The following is a 13,535-nucleotide window of genomic DNA, read 5'->3' on the forward strand; positions in this document are numbered from 1 at the left end:
TACGGGACATGGCCAGGGGCTCGAGTGGGCGTAACCCTTCTTAGATCTGAAAGTTCAACACCACCCTTCAGCTAAACAACCCTTCCGAAAAGTGGTCCTGCTCTTTTTTTGCAATGGCTGGTGGGCCGGCAGGAAGTAGTAAAAATATATACCGGCCAGTGCTGGAATTACTCTGATAATGATGGTAATCGCTTTTCAAGATGGCCGGCTTGCAGCATGTAATTGGGGGCAAGAGGCAAACTGTGCTCCCTGCGCATGGCCAGTTTACAGAAATGGGTGTATAATATTAATTCCCTTAACATCAATTCCCAGCACACTGCTCACACTGTACTCTCTAATGACGTCAACAAATGTTTTTAACTGTGGAATAAGAATAATGAATAATGAAGTGGTTTCCCAGGGTGAGGGGTCCTCGGTTTAACAGGACAAGCGTAGCAGGAAACTCAAGCGTCCTTATTTCTTATAGCAAAAACATTAGATTTAGTTCACAATATTACAGAGACACCTACTGGAGAGATGAAGCACAATCCGCAGTTCAACATGATGTCAGGAGTTACAGAAACACATTGATGCAAACAATTATCTGAACCCATCCAGCCTTTTTTGTTGCCGTGTAATAATTTCTGTAGCTACAATGATGTTTGCAACGGTTGCCGGTTCTCGAGAAACGGCACTTACGCATACTGAACGATTTCAACCCGCTCCTGTCACACGCAAGGCCCATCGCCTGCTGTCCTGCCCCGTTCCCCTCCATCTTCTCTTCTCAAATGTGATCTCAACCGCCAAACCAACCAAGTGGACAGATCGTCAGAACTTTAGTGTGAATGTGACAAAAACTACGTCTTGTAGAGCATCCCATAAACTCATCCAAACTGTAAAATGTTTTTCTGTGCGGAACGCCCGGTAAATCAATCAGACACAGTGATTGTTTTGGTGTTTTATTAGAAGAAGAGATTGGACAGAGATGCGTAAGTGAAGAGCGGAGCGGACTGTGGGTAATATTTGGTTGCTGTCGGCCTCTGCGTGTGTGTGTTTGTGAGCATAAGAGGGAATTTCTTTGCTCGTGTTCTAAACTTGCATGCATGGTTGATAGTGCCCTTTCACGTGTGCACGCACACACACACACACACACACACACACACACACAGCATGAACTGTACAAATTCCAAATTCACCCCATTTCTGTCAACAGAGGCTGCAGCATGCAGCTACTCATGCTTCAGTCGCACACGGTCACCCAGTGACGGTGGCCCTTGGCGCACAGTCAGCCTCTGGTGAGGAGCAGAAATGCAGGAGTCACAGCAACACGACACACGGCTCCAGGAGAGATGTTTTCTTTACTCGTCCTCCCTGCTCCCCTTCATTTTCCGACCTTTCAGACACCAGACGGCAGGGTTATCAAAGAGGAGCAAATACTGAGATGCTATTCACAGTATCATTATCATAGTAATTGTCATAATCCTCACACATGAGCGAGCAAATCAAAGTACAATAAAACCAGAGAGCAAACTAAACTGTACCACAAACACCAAATAATTACTGTAATCATTATAATAAAATAGAAAAAAACTATAACTAATATAACATTCTCAAATATGATACAAAATGCAAACATTTTTGTGCTTTTCTTCAGATTAGTTCTTGTTTATGTCCTTTTTTATTTTGGTTTCTGAACTCTGTGTGGAGGATGTCCTAATATGGCAGTTTCTGGCTGAGGAGAAGAAAGTCTCTAGGCTAGTGAAAAACATGGCATTGTCTCGAGCACGGTGTACAGCATAATAATAAACTCGACCCTCTGTCCGACGGTCACTTCATACTTACAGTCCAAAGCCAAATGGCACAAAAGTGACATACTGCATGGAAGATGTTCGAAATAAATAAAATAAAAACAATGTTTTTTACACGTTCAAGCCCCAGCGGCAGAGCTCCTTTACTCACAAATGCAGTAACGGGTCTCGGCCACTAGAGGCGGCGCCTCCCCACAGCTGCAAAACTCCCTCTGTCTCTCCGAGGCTTCATCACGTCTGCTCATTCGAACGGTTCCAGGCGCCCGTGTCTGGGGCCACCAGCCAGCCACCGTGGCATCGCGCGCCGCCCGAGGGATATTGGTCCCGGGCTCCGAGTCTAAGTGGGCCACTTGCGCCCTCCTGCTATCCCAGCGTGTCTCTTGTAATCTTCTCAGGGACTCATCACATTATTAAGAGCTTGGATGTACTTTGCCTAATCAAGCATGTTTAGTGAAACAGTGTAGCAACAAAAAGGAGAAAGAAGTGAGTGAGGTGGTACGGATGGATGAGCAGGAAAAGAGCGCTAATTCGCTGGGCACTCGGGGGGGAAGGCCTGATGCAGTCAGAGTGGGGCGTGTCGACTGACCTAAAATAATACGATGCGTGATAAGAACCAGTTAACGACTGTCTGGAATGAACCGTCCCCTGGACTGGTGGCCCTGGACCCGGCCATGCGTTGGCACTTCATTACTCCCCTGCACCGTTCGAGCTTCGGAGCCTCAGGCAGCCACCCCCAAAAACAGACTCGGGGAACGGCATCGAGCCGACTCCCGGCGGCCCTCGGCCCTCGGCCCCTGCCGGGCGCCAGTGCCGCTGACTGGAACCCCGTCCTCTCTCACAGCCTGGCCTGAACTGCCCTGCTCTTCTCCGGGGGCCTCGATCGGGCCCGCATCCACCTCGTTTCTGAGCTGGGTAGTTCCCCGAGACCCTGCTAGCATCTGTCCCCGCGAGAACCGCGCCGTCCTCATTGAAATTCTCCTTGACGCTCCTGGCTCTCAGCGGCCATTTGTCCAAGCCGTCTCCTCTCGCTGTCCCGCACAAAGGGGCTCAGTGTCTGGAAGGACGGCCTGACGCACGTCCCCAGCGGTGATGGCGGGACCGGACCGCGCCGCTCGCATTCCGCTAAATGGACTGTGGTGCTCTAGTGAGAGAGGGTCAGGTCATGGAGAGACTAAGTGAGAGAGAAGAGACGGATACAAACCGATGGAGAGAGGAGATAGAAAAGAAACATCTCAGAGCAATTACAAAACTCCAAAGGACATGGAAATGACATGAATCCATTAGTTTTTATGTCCTTCGGCACTCAGAACGCCTTCATCTGGCTGTACTTCCTGAAAAGGTCAGCACCCCTCCGGTTCATGTTCATGTCCCCCTCAGGGTGCGGCTCTCCTCCGAGCCTCGATTGTTGCACAACGCACTCTGCACATCTGCATTCAAAAGCTTGCGCAGCTTCGTGACTCTCATGGCAGTTTGACTATTTTAATATGATTATTATTATTATTATTATTTCGATTGCTTCTCACACTCGTTTGACATCATGTCTAGTTTTTTTTTGCAGGTAAGAATCTCCGTGTCTGTTTGCAGCTGAGATCTTCCTCCCGGTGGACAGAACGGCAGAATCTGGCATGCCGAATATCGACGTGCCGCGCTGCTGCAGGCACCAGGAGCGAAGCCGAGACAGAACGAGAGCGCGTCGCATCCAGAGGGCAGAATGGCGGGGACACGTGACTCATTACAAGTCGCTCGACGCCTTGTGTCTTTTTCCCTTCCCAGGCTGCTTTGCAGTTCTTCATAACACAATGTCTAATGGGAGCTGCACTGTGGGAGAGTGTTAGTCTCTCCCCCAGTGCCAGGAGCTGGCTGAGAATCCTGAAGAGGGTGGGGGGGGGCACAGCTTTGTCTCTGTCACTCACAAGCAACCCCCCCCTGTCTTTTTTGCCCCTCCCTCTCGGCTGGCTTTCTGAGTGACACTGGATGAGGGTGAGAGAGAAGAGATGGCGCTGGGTCACAGGGGAGAGTTGGACTGGGGTGTCTGGTCTGGGCAGAGGACGGGGGTTCAGAGGGGGGGGTGGTGCGGCTTCTCCTCGGCGGTTCTCAGCTGGACCCGTCCCGCGTCTTCACTGGCCGTTGGGGGTGCGTTCGTCCACGCCCTCGCCCCGAGAAGGTGGCTGTAGTTGGACAGGTCCCTGAGCCCCCTTGGCGTGTGGAGGTTGGACCCCCGCATGTGAGCGGAGGAGGGACGCTGCGGCTGCTGCTGCTGCTGCTGGCTGGGGAAGTGACAGGGGACAGCGGGCGTGGCATTGTTGCTGTTGAAGTTGAGGCTGTCGTGGGCCCATCTCGGAGGCTCCCCGTAGTCCATCTGCGTGGTGGGGGCCGACACCACCCTCCGCCGGTCCGGAGAATCTTGCGGTGTAGAGGGGTAGGTGTACTCGCCTGCCGAGTTGCGCATGGCGCTGCCGGGACGCCCCCCCGCCTCTCGCTGGCTGGCCAGGATGAGATAGCGCTGGCGTTCGCTCGGCCCCTGCGGCGGCACCTCGTCGTGTTCCTCGTGCCTCACCCCACCTCCTACGCCCTGGAGGTACTTGGAACTCAGGTAGATGACGGCAGAGTTGGCAGGGCAGGGCGTCCCCACGGAGGTGAGGAAGGTTTGGCCCTGCTCCCAGTCCGAGTCTGGCAGGTGCATGCTGGGAGGAGGCCGCTTCTGCTGCAGCGGGGTCTGCTCCGGTGTGGGCAGTCCAGTGTCCAGCTCTCCAGATTTTGGCCACCCGTTGGCCACCATGAAGGGGTTGTCCACCTGCGAGCGGGGTCTCTCGCTGCCGCTGGTCCGTGTTACACTCATCACCGACCCGCTCCGGCCCTGTCCCAGCATGCTGTGCTCTTTGTCGCTTTTGCCCCTCCGTTTCCCAGAGCTGGCCCCGCCTCCGTGGGAGCGCTGACGGTGCTTTTGGCTCATGATCCAGCACACCATCAAACCTGACAGCACCGCCCCGGTGGTGAAAGCTGAAACTGCAGACACCACGAGGAGGTTCACTGACACCAGCCCATCGGGCTCCTCGATGAAACTCTCCTGGAGGAGACCTGTGGGGGTGGAGAGGGAAATTTATTAGACATTAGTGTGTGTGTGTGTGTGTGTGTGTGTGTGTGTGTGTGTGTGTGTGTGTGTTTTTTTATTCTAACTGAGAGCCATAGTCTCTTTCATTCTCCAATGGTGGGTGGGGAGAAATGTGCTCAATTAAGTTATGTGGCTATTGTAAGTGCTAATTGAACTCATTATCCAAAGTGGATGGTGATTTTAATATCCATAATAACATCCTTCCTGGCTGAGAGTATCTCCCAGCCACCACTCGTTTTGCAACATTAACTTTTTTTCTGCAGACAAATATCTGCCCTGTGCATAATTGCTTAACTTCTGTACTGTATTTACATGTAAAACTGAGCAAGCTACTTATTAAATCCAAATGAGCTCATATATAAAACCACAAGTAGAGCAATTTGTCTCTGGCCCTTGAATGTTAACGTGAAGCAGCTCCTCCAGAGCACAGAAGAAACAAATGATCAAGAATAAAAAAACAGGAGACCCCTGTGCTAACTCTACGGATCAATTATGAAAATGTCAGGAGGGACACAGACGTCCTGTAGTGGGAGAAAGCAGGGTCTGATATTGACAAGGTCACGAAGAGAAAAAAAAAGAAAAAGAACCAAGTGCACGGAAGACGGCCTCCAGCAAACACTGTAAACGCTGCTTGAATTACCGGGCAGTACAGGAATCGGTCTGTCTCCGTGAAAACAAGGAAAAGCTGTGCTTGACGGGAACGGATGGATGTCATTAGTGAAAGATCCTTACTCAGTGGGAAGGATGATGTATTCATTTTTTATTGTACAACATTATTGACAGAACACAACTTAACTGCTGATGTATTGGAATTAACAGACTATTTTCATGGATCACTATAACTGGGATGGCCACCATCGTGGACAAATGTCTCTGCAAAACAATTTAACACCAGGGAACCTCTCTGCAGACAACATTTTGGTTAATATTTGAGCCGAATTTGGATAATTATTGGATAATTCTTGTTTCTAATATACAGTGTTGATAAGTTCAAATTCTAATCAAGTTATCATTATGTCCAATTTCGTGTTAGAGCTCTGTTACTGTGCTAAAAAACAATTTTCCTGCCCTGGATGGACAATTGGTTTTTAATTACGAATTTCAAGAAATATAAACGTCCCTCGGCTGTCACCAGCTCAGTCTCAATAATGAAACACGTTTAAAGAAAACGAATCTTGACAATTTGTGAATTATTGAAAGTAAAATGGAGGGGCGCTAAATCATGACCAAAACCGCACCCTCAGGTAAACTGCATTCCAGCTTGCTGTGTTCCTTCCCTCTGTTCCTTTCTCCCTCTGTCTCCATGTGGGAGAGCTGCAGCTAGCCTATGGCGCACCGTCACGTGACGCAGCCATCTCTTCGCCTGCATCTCCTCCTCTGTGCATTCAAAAAAACCTCCCACACTCCTGGATATTTGCATTGACTATCCAGCATCTATTTGGACATGCTTGGTTCCTTTAGCGGAGATAAACACGCAGTCGGCACAGTGGGCTTACGTTTAAAGCCCTGAACAAACCAGTTATTCACACGGCATTGAAGCCCAACGCCCCCCTGCAACCAATCTAACAACCAGCTTCATCTCCGGATGTAAATCTCGCCTCTGACAACATCTCCACTTGAAGAGCCACATTCAGGGACAGGAGACAAGCGTGCTTTCCAGGCACCGCCAGATACAGGATGTTTAGTTATTGTGTCAGGAACTTCACGTAATTACGTTGTCACCCTGTTAAAACTGTACAGCCCCGAAGGACTGGGTGTGGGTCACCTTGCCACGTTTGAAAGGTAATTATAATGCTTAATGGCATTGCCAGTTCTTTCTCATTTATTAATGGTCTGTAAACTGTGATTTTTTTTTCATGAGGGACAAAAAAAAAGTCCTCTGGGCCATTCTGGGAGGACCTTTGTCCAGGAAAAATTGAACCCAGCCAACAGTGCCCTTTTCTTGTGATGAAAGAGCACCAGTAAAAAAACCCTCACCCCATTTCTGCCATGTGTTTTAGCCCCCATCCGCATTCATATTCCCTTTTCATTTTCCACCTTTTCCTTTCATTCTTTCATACGCAGTGAAAGGGGCCAGGCCATTAGAGAGTGTCGCCTTTGGAGCTGATGGGCGGCACCACTGAAAGCAGATGGATGAGGATGGAAGCCTGTCTTAAGGCCGATTCCCCACGCTGCTCTTCCCCTCTCCCTGTCTCACTTATTAAACCTTAATGGAAGCTGGCCGGCCCGCCTGTCAGGCTGGCGAATGGCGGCCATGTCTTCAGCTCACAGCTCCAATTACAGCCGTACAATGGCGAATGGCGCTCTAGTTAGTGTTGGGGATGGCAGCCTCGGCACTAGCCTGTTCAGAGGGACGCACTTTACATTTGGTATATTTGCCCACGGTGCTTATTAATATATATATATATATATGGTCATTTAAGTGACAGTGTATGCTCTTCATTTTCCTCCATCTCCATTCATCGGCGGACCCTCTCTCACGCCGGCTGACCCTCGCCCCACCATCCCTTCCTCCCGGGCTCTCATTCGCTTTCCCGCTCTCTATGGCACATCCTTTAATCTTCTGTCGGCTCTGCGTCTCCCGGGACACTCTTCCTATTTCTTCATCCTCCCTCATCACTCCATTCCCGAGGCACAGAGTGGGATGGCTAATGAAAAAGCCAGCATGGGCACAGCCTTTTATTTAAGCCTCTCTTCATTAAAAACGCCGGCCACGCACAGACCCGTCCGGCTGGTTAAATTGCCAGGCTTTTCAGAGGAGGCTTATTGATTTTCAAACCCGACACCATGTCAGACTGGCGTCTGGGCCTGTGCTGGTGGGAAGTGTTATAAGCCGTTATAATGGGCCACGGATTGATGTAGCTGTGAATTTGCTGGGCTGCTCTCGGCACACACCGTTGATGGCGAGGGTGTTGTGTGTGTTGCCATGTGTGTCGTGGGTTCGTATAAGGGCTAGGAAGCAAACGCACTGGCAAAATTCACGGCTCAGTGAATCTCCTGAATATCCTTCCCTCGTCTTTCCTCCTTATCCTTTCTCTGAGTTACAGTAAATGACTGCTGGCGCTCCCTAATTCTATTTCTTTTTGAAGTTCAAAATGAAGAAGAATTGTTGAGGGAGCCTGAGACAACCTATAGACCGCTACAGCAAGAAATGTTAACACTTCGCATACCTCCTTCAGCCTTACGTAAAAAAACTGCTTTTTCTTAAATTACCTTCTGAAACCATTTTTAAAAATCATTTAACCCTTTAATCTGTCTCTGTGCCTCTTGTTGACCAGATGTAATGTGTACACTTTCTTCCCCATGTTATGACATATATCTGATATGTGCTGATTTGATGGAGTGCTTCAGTAATTAATGTAATATGTAAATAAAAAATGTAATGTAAAAAATGTATGTTAAATGTATGTTAAATGTATGTTAAAATATAATTATTAGCTTTTTTTTTTTTTAAATGTCTAGGACCATTTTTTTTTTCAAGTCTAGGTGTCAGGATTGCCTGCAGCTGGCCTCCACACCTGACTTTAATCCTGACGCCCCATAAATGCCGGAAGTTTCCGCCCGTTCGGGGTCGCTGGCATTTTCGTGAACTCGCTGCACGAACTTGACCTAGTTTTGTTTTATGTGTTTTGAGTTCTGGCAATCGCCACACGCCTACGGGTTTGTTTCAGTTCGTGATTTATGTTAAACTGTTTTCGGCCACCGCGCCCATCTTTATTTGTGTTTATTGTTTATTTAATAATAAAAACCCCTTCCCAACATGTCAGACCTCTGCGCTTCCTTCCCCCGTAAGTCCGTAGTCGTGACAGAATGCCAGCGACCCACCCAAAAGCGCAGAGGTAAAAAACAGAGGAGAAGAAACGCCGCGAAGGACGCAGCCCGGCGCGGCGAACGCGGACGGCAGGGGAGAGACGCGCCGCCCGTTCTGGTGGAGCGTTTTCTCCCCGAGAAGCCGTGGTACGCGGCGCCGCGTGATGACGTCACCCCCGGGAAACTCCGCGAAACCCGGAAGCGACAACGTCGGCGGGTGAGTGGGCGGAGCGAGGACGTTGGCGTCGGCAGCAGCGAGGAAGTGACGTGGGCAGCGAGCGCAGTAGATGCGACCCCCACGATCTTCGCCATGTCGAGCCAAGAACTCTGCGCTCTGCTGGCAAGGCTCCCCGTGGACTGGGACGACACGGACGACGACGAGAGCACGGGAGACGAGAGTTGGGCTCCGCCCATCGCACCAGTCTGCGATCGTCGCAAGGTCCGTGGGGACCCACGTCACTTCCAGGGGGGTGAGAAGCGACAACAACGGCGGCGTCCCTCCAGCGAGGGGATGGGCAGCCTCCAGCCCGAATGGCCAGAGTACTGTCCCTGGGAGTTGATCGCACCCTGGGTCCAGGATGTCCGCAGGGTGGACGACCCTCGGAGTCACAGGTGGGAGGACACGGATGACGAAAGCGACAATGACGTGGATTTTCGTTGGGCAGTCGGGGCCGGGATGGCTCCACCCAGCGCGCGCGTCCGAGATTGTCGCGACATCCGTGAAGATCCACGTGACTTCCGAGGGTATGAGGTCGACACGGACCAACACGAGGATGACGCCGATTGGGCAGTCGGTGCCGGGATGGCTCCGCCCATCGTGCCCGTCCGTTGCGAGGTCCGTGGAAACCCACGTCAGTCCCAGAGGTGCGACAACAGTGAGGAGGAGGACAGCGATGCGGGCGTAAGCTGGTGGAACAGGGCGACAGGAGGTCGCCAACCAGCAACTGCACTGTCGGAACTGCCTCACAGGGAAGATGCCCTCCCAGTTCCAGTCGCCGACCCGCCTTCCCTCTGCTCGGACGTTCCCCAGCTGAACGGCAGCGCATCACCAGCGCCCCTGCATGCTGGAGAAGACGTCCACCACCCCCCACGCCACACGCCCACCACCATCTCCAGCGACGCTGCCTGGCAGCAGGGAGAGACCGACAGGAGTTTTCGGGACTTCCAGCAGAGACTGAGGGCGGAGTTTGATCGGCCAGAGCCTGAGCCAGGGATCGAACTCTGCCCCTCCACCACATCCAGCGCCAGTCAGGATCCGGGGCAAGAAGACCAAGCACTGGCGGGCGACGAGAAGGTCGCGCCTCCCGAGATTCTGACTGTGCCCCCTGAGGAGGTCCCGGAGAGCTCAGAGAGGGAACCAGACGACCCTCTCTTCTGTCTGTCTCTGTCTGTGTGTGTGCGTGGCATATGTGTCCGTATGTCGCCCCCACTTCCCCTCTTTGTGTCCACCAGATGGTGACCCAGCAGCAGAGCCGAACCCCAGGGAGGGAGTTCCCAACCTGACTGCACCGGTCCAAGGCGAGGTGGACGAGCCCCAAGGTACCCCTAAGTCCAGCCGGGGGGGGTGCTCCCCCAAAGAATTTTTTGGGGGGGTGCAGTTCGGGTTGGGGACTCCTCCTGAGGGGAGGGGAGGTGGGGAAGCGATGGAGCTGGGTCCTCCGGTAGCCAGTGAGGAGGGCGGGCCAGGCATGGGCCTGCGTCTGCCTCCAGAGGGGTGGAGCGCCATAGAGCCCCCGGGTAGGCATGAGGACCCAGCTGGGACAGACAGGAAGAGGGCCTGCTTGTCCCAACGGACGCAGAAGGGGCTAGCCGGATGGTCTGGCAATGCCCCCCCCTTGGCACCAGGGCCGTGCAGTGAGAGGGGCTGCATAGTCCCAGAAGGCACCAGCCTGGGGTGCCTGGAACAGTCGCCGGAGGCTCTGGGACAATCTCCCTGCGCGGTGCAGGGGGTGACACAAGATGTGTCAGAGGGGACATGTGGAGACAGGGCCCACACGTACCCAGATGGATCGGCCCTGATTATTGTGTGCAGGTACGGGAGTCCGGGGCCGTCATGCGGGACCACGCCGGGGAGCCAGGCCGAGGGTCCGGGGCCGCCATGCGGGACCACGCCGGGGAGCCAGGCCGAGGGTCCGGGGCCGCCAAGCGGGACCACGCCGGGGAGCCAGGCCGAGGGTCCGGGGCCGCCAAGCGGGACCACGCCGGGGAGCCAGGCCGAGGGTCCGGGGCCGCCAAGCGGGACCACGCCGGAGAGCCAGGCCGAGGGTCCGGGGCCGCCAAGCGGGATCACGCCGGGGAGCCAGGCCGAGGGTCCGGGGCCGCCAAGCGGGACCACGCCGGGGAGCCAGGCCGAGGGTCCGGGGCCGCCAAGCGGCACCACGCCGGGGAGCCAGGCCGAGGGACCGGGGCCGCCACGCCTGACCACGCCGGGGAGCCAGCCGAGGGACCGGGGCCGCCACGCCTGACCACGCCGGGGAGCCAGGCCGAGGGTCCGGGGCCGCCAAGCGGGACCACGCCGGGGAGCCAGGCCGAGGGTCCGGGCCGCCAAGCGGCACCACGCCGGGGAGCCAGGCCGAGGGACCGGGGCCGCCACGCCTGACCACGCCGGGGAGCCAGCCCGAGGGACCGGGGCCGCCACGCCTGACCACGCCGGGGAGCCAGCCCGAGGGACCGGGGCCGCCACGCCTGACCACGCCGGGGAGCCAGCCCGAGGGACCGGGGCCGCCACGCCTGACCACGCCGGGGAGCCAGTCCGAGGGACCGGGTCCTCCAAGGGGAGGATACAGCAGGGCAGGAGCCCTGTGGTTGCCGCCGTCCACCCCGCCGCCTCCACTGATGGTACTGTTGGGGCTCCGAGGACGTAGCCCTTGGAGGGGGGGCTCTGTCAGGATTGCCTGCAGCTGGCCTCCACACCTGACTTTAATCCTGACGCCCCATAAATGCCGGAAGTTTCCGCCCGTTCGGGGTCGCTGGCATTTTCGTGAACTCGCTGCACGAACTTGACCTAGTTTTGTTTTATGTGTTTTGAGTTCTGGCAATCGCCACACGCCTACGGGTTTGTTTCAGTTCGTGATTTATGTTAAACTGTTTTCGGCCACCGCGCCCATCTTTATTTGTGTTTATTGTTTATTTAATAATAAAAACCCCTTCCCAACATGTCAGACCTCTGCGCTTCCTTCCCCCGTAAGTCCGTAGTCGTGACACTAGGACTGTTGGCTTCCTTGACATAACCAATCTGATGAATTTCTCACTGATTGATCAGGAACATCTTTCACTTTAGGCGAAGCATAAATTGTAATTTGCAAGACCCTCTGAACAGAAAGATTAAGCCGACTGAATTCATTTTCTGATGGATTTCAGCTGGGCCGTCACATGAATGTATTTTAACATCACAGCCAAAAATACATTAAATGTTAATGATTTGAGGAAATCACTTACAAACCCTATAATGTGCAAATAATAATTCCAAGGCTTACATAGTCATTTCCTCAAAGAAAGACAGAAAGAAAGAAGAGACAGATGTTTTTAAAATCATGAGAGTAAATGTACATATGCGGTGAACAATCTCTCCCTCCCTCTCTCCCTCTCTCTCCCACTCCTGAGGGTCATGAATGGTACAATATACAGTAGCCCCCACTCAGAGATCATATGGTCTGTAAAAGAGGACAAATTGGAATTTGAGAGATGAAATGCAATCATGCTATAGACATTTATAGATGCTCACTGGAATACAGAAAAAAACGAGAAAAGCAGTAAAGTGCAGACCTGTCGATCAATAAATCCAAAATCTTTATGAGTCTAAGAAAAATTTGTTTTCAATTAATGCAGCTCCTATAATTGTCAAATGAGGTAAAACTGCGAATGTTGACAGTCTGTTATTGCAGGGGGACTCAGATTTTACTGCCGACTGGCCAAGGTTTCTAATTTCCTCCCTAACTGCAAACCCAAGGCAGCTAAAGTCCCCACCAGGAGACGAGGTGCAGGATGTCTGAGTTAATCACCAGGTCCACCAACTCTATTCTTCCCAGGCTGAAGATAATTTGTTCAGCAGGAAATGGCCTGCAGGTTTGCATTTTCTAAACCAGTTTACATTTTCTTTAGGCACATCTACGCCAGGCCAATTCTATTTTTCCAATCACCGCAAACGTTGCCCACAGCCATAAAAAAGTTATGGATGTTAGCGGTTTCTAACAAGCCGGCTTTGCAACTCAAAGTGACTAAAAACAATTTTTTTTTTTCCGTCATGTGCATTTCAAAAGGAGGCATATTTTGTACCCAGTACCCTGAGGTTGTAATGCTAGCTTGTCAGGTAATTGATATCCCCAGCTTTATGTGTGAAGGCGAGGTGTACATATTCCATAATAAATATTCAGCAGGTCATAATTCAAAAACCATGCGCCTTGCCATTAATCTAACGACCCACGTGGGAATTCGCGGTTCTCACTTAACATGCAACCTGCAATTTCAAACTTAATCGCTCTCACATGCCGGGCACATAAATTCCGGCCCGGTTTTGTGCATATTGCTGCATATTACCTCCAGCTGAAATCACACTGGTATTTGTTTTGAGTTAAACACCACAGGGCGTTGACGCCTTGAATGGCTTTTCATTATAAATAACCAGGTACTTGACGTGAGGAGCGTAAGACGTTTGGATCCATTTGGTTTCTGCATGAATGCTTGGTTGGATGGCATGAATTCTCATTTATGTAATGCATTATATACTATTTTTGCCACATCATAACAACGGCAGTGGCCTGGAATTATGCAAACATGGTCACTACAAAACAGCCTCGTGGATGAAACCCGCACTTTTATGTCACTGA

General features: G+C 52.3%; 1 protein-coding gene across 3 annotated transcripts in view; it reads right to left on the reverse strand.

Moving 5' to 3' along the window:
• Window positions 1–922: 922 nt before the first annotated feature.
• The window catches only part of sema6bb (sema domain, transmembrane domain (TM), and cytoplasmic domain, (semaphorin) 6Bb), an 85,024-nt gene continuing 72,411 nt past the window's right edge, over window positions 923–13,535 (reverse strand). For all 3 annotated transcript variants that reach the window (XM_029001120.1, XM_029001118.1, XM_029001121.1), the window contains one exon: window positions 923–4,865. In XM_029001120.1, the coding sequence (XP_028856953.1) occupies window positions 3,844–4,865 (1,022 nt within the window). In that variant the 3' untranslated portion in view covers window positions 923–3,843. The remainder of the gene's footprint in view (window positions 4,866–13,535) is intronic.

Source organism: Denticeps clupeoides, chromosome 13 (assembly GCF_900700375.1).
Source record: "Denticeps clupeoides chromosome 13, fDenClu1.1, whole genome shotgun sequence".
In the NCBI taxonomy this organism is placed as follows: domain Eukaryota; kingdom Metazoa; phylum Chordata; class Actinopteri; order Clupeiformes; family Denticipitidae; genus Denticeps; species Denticeps clupeoides.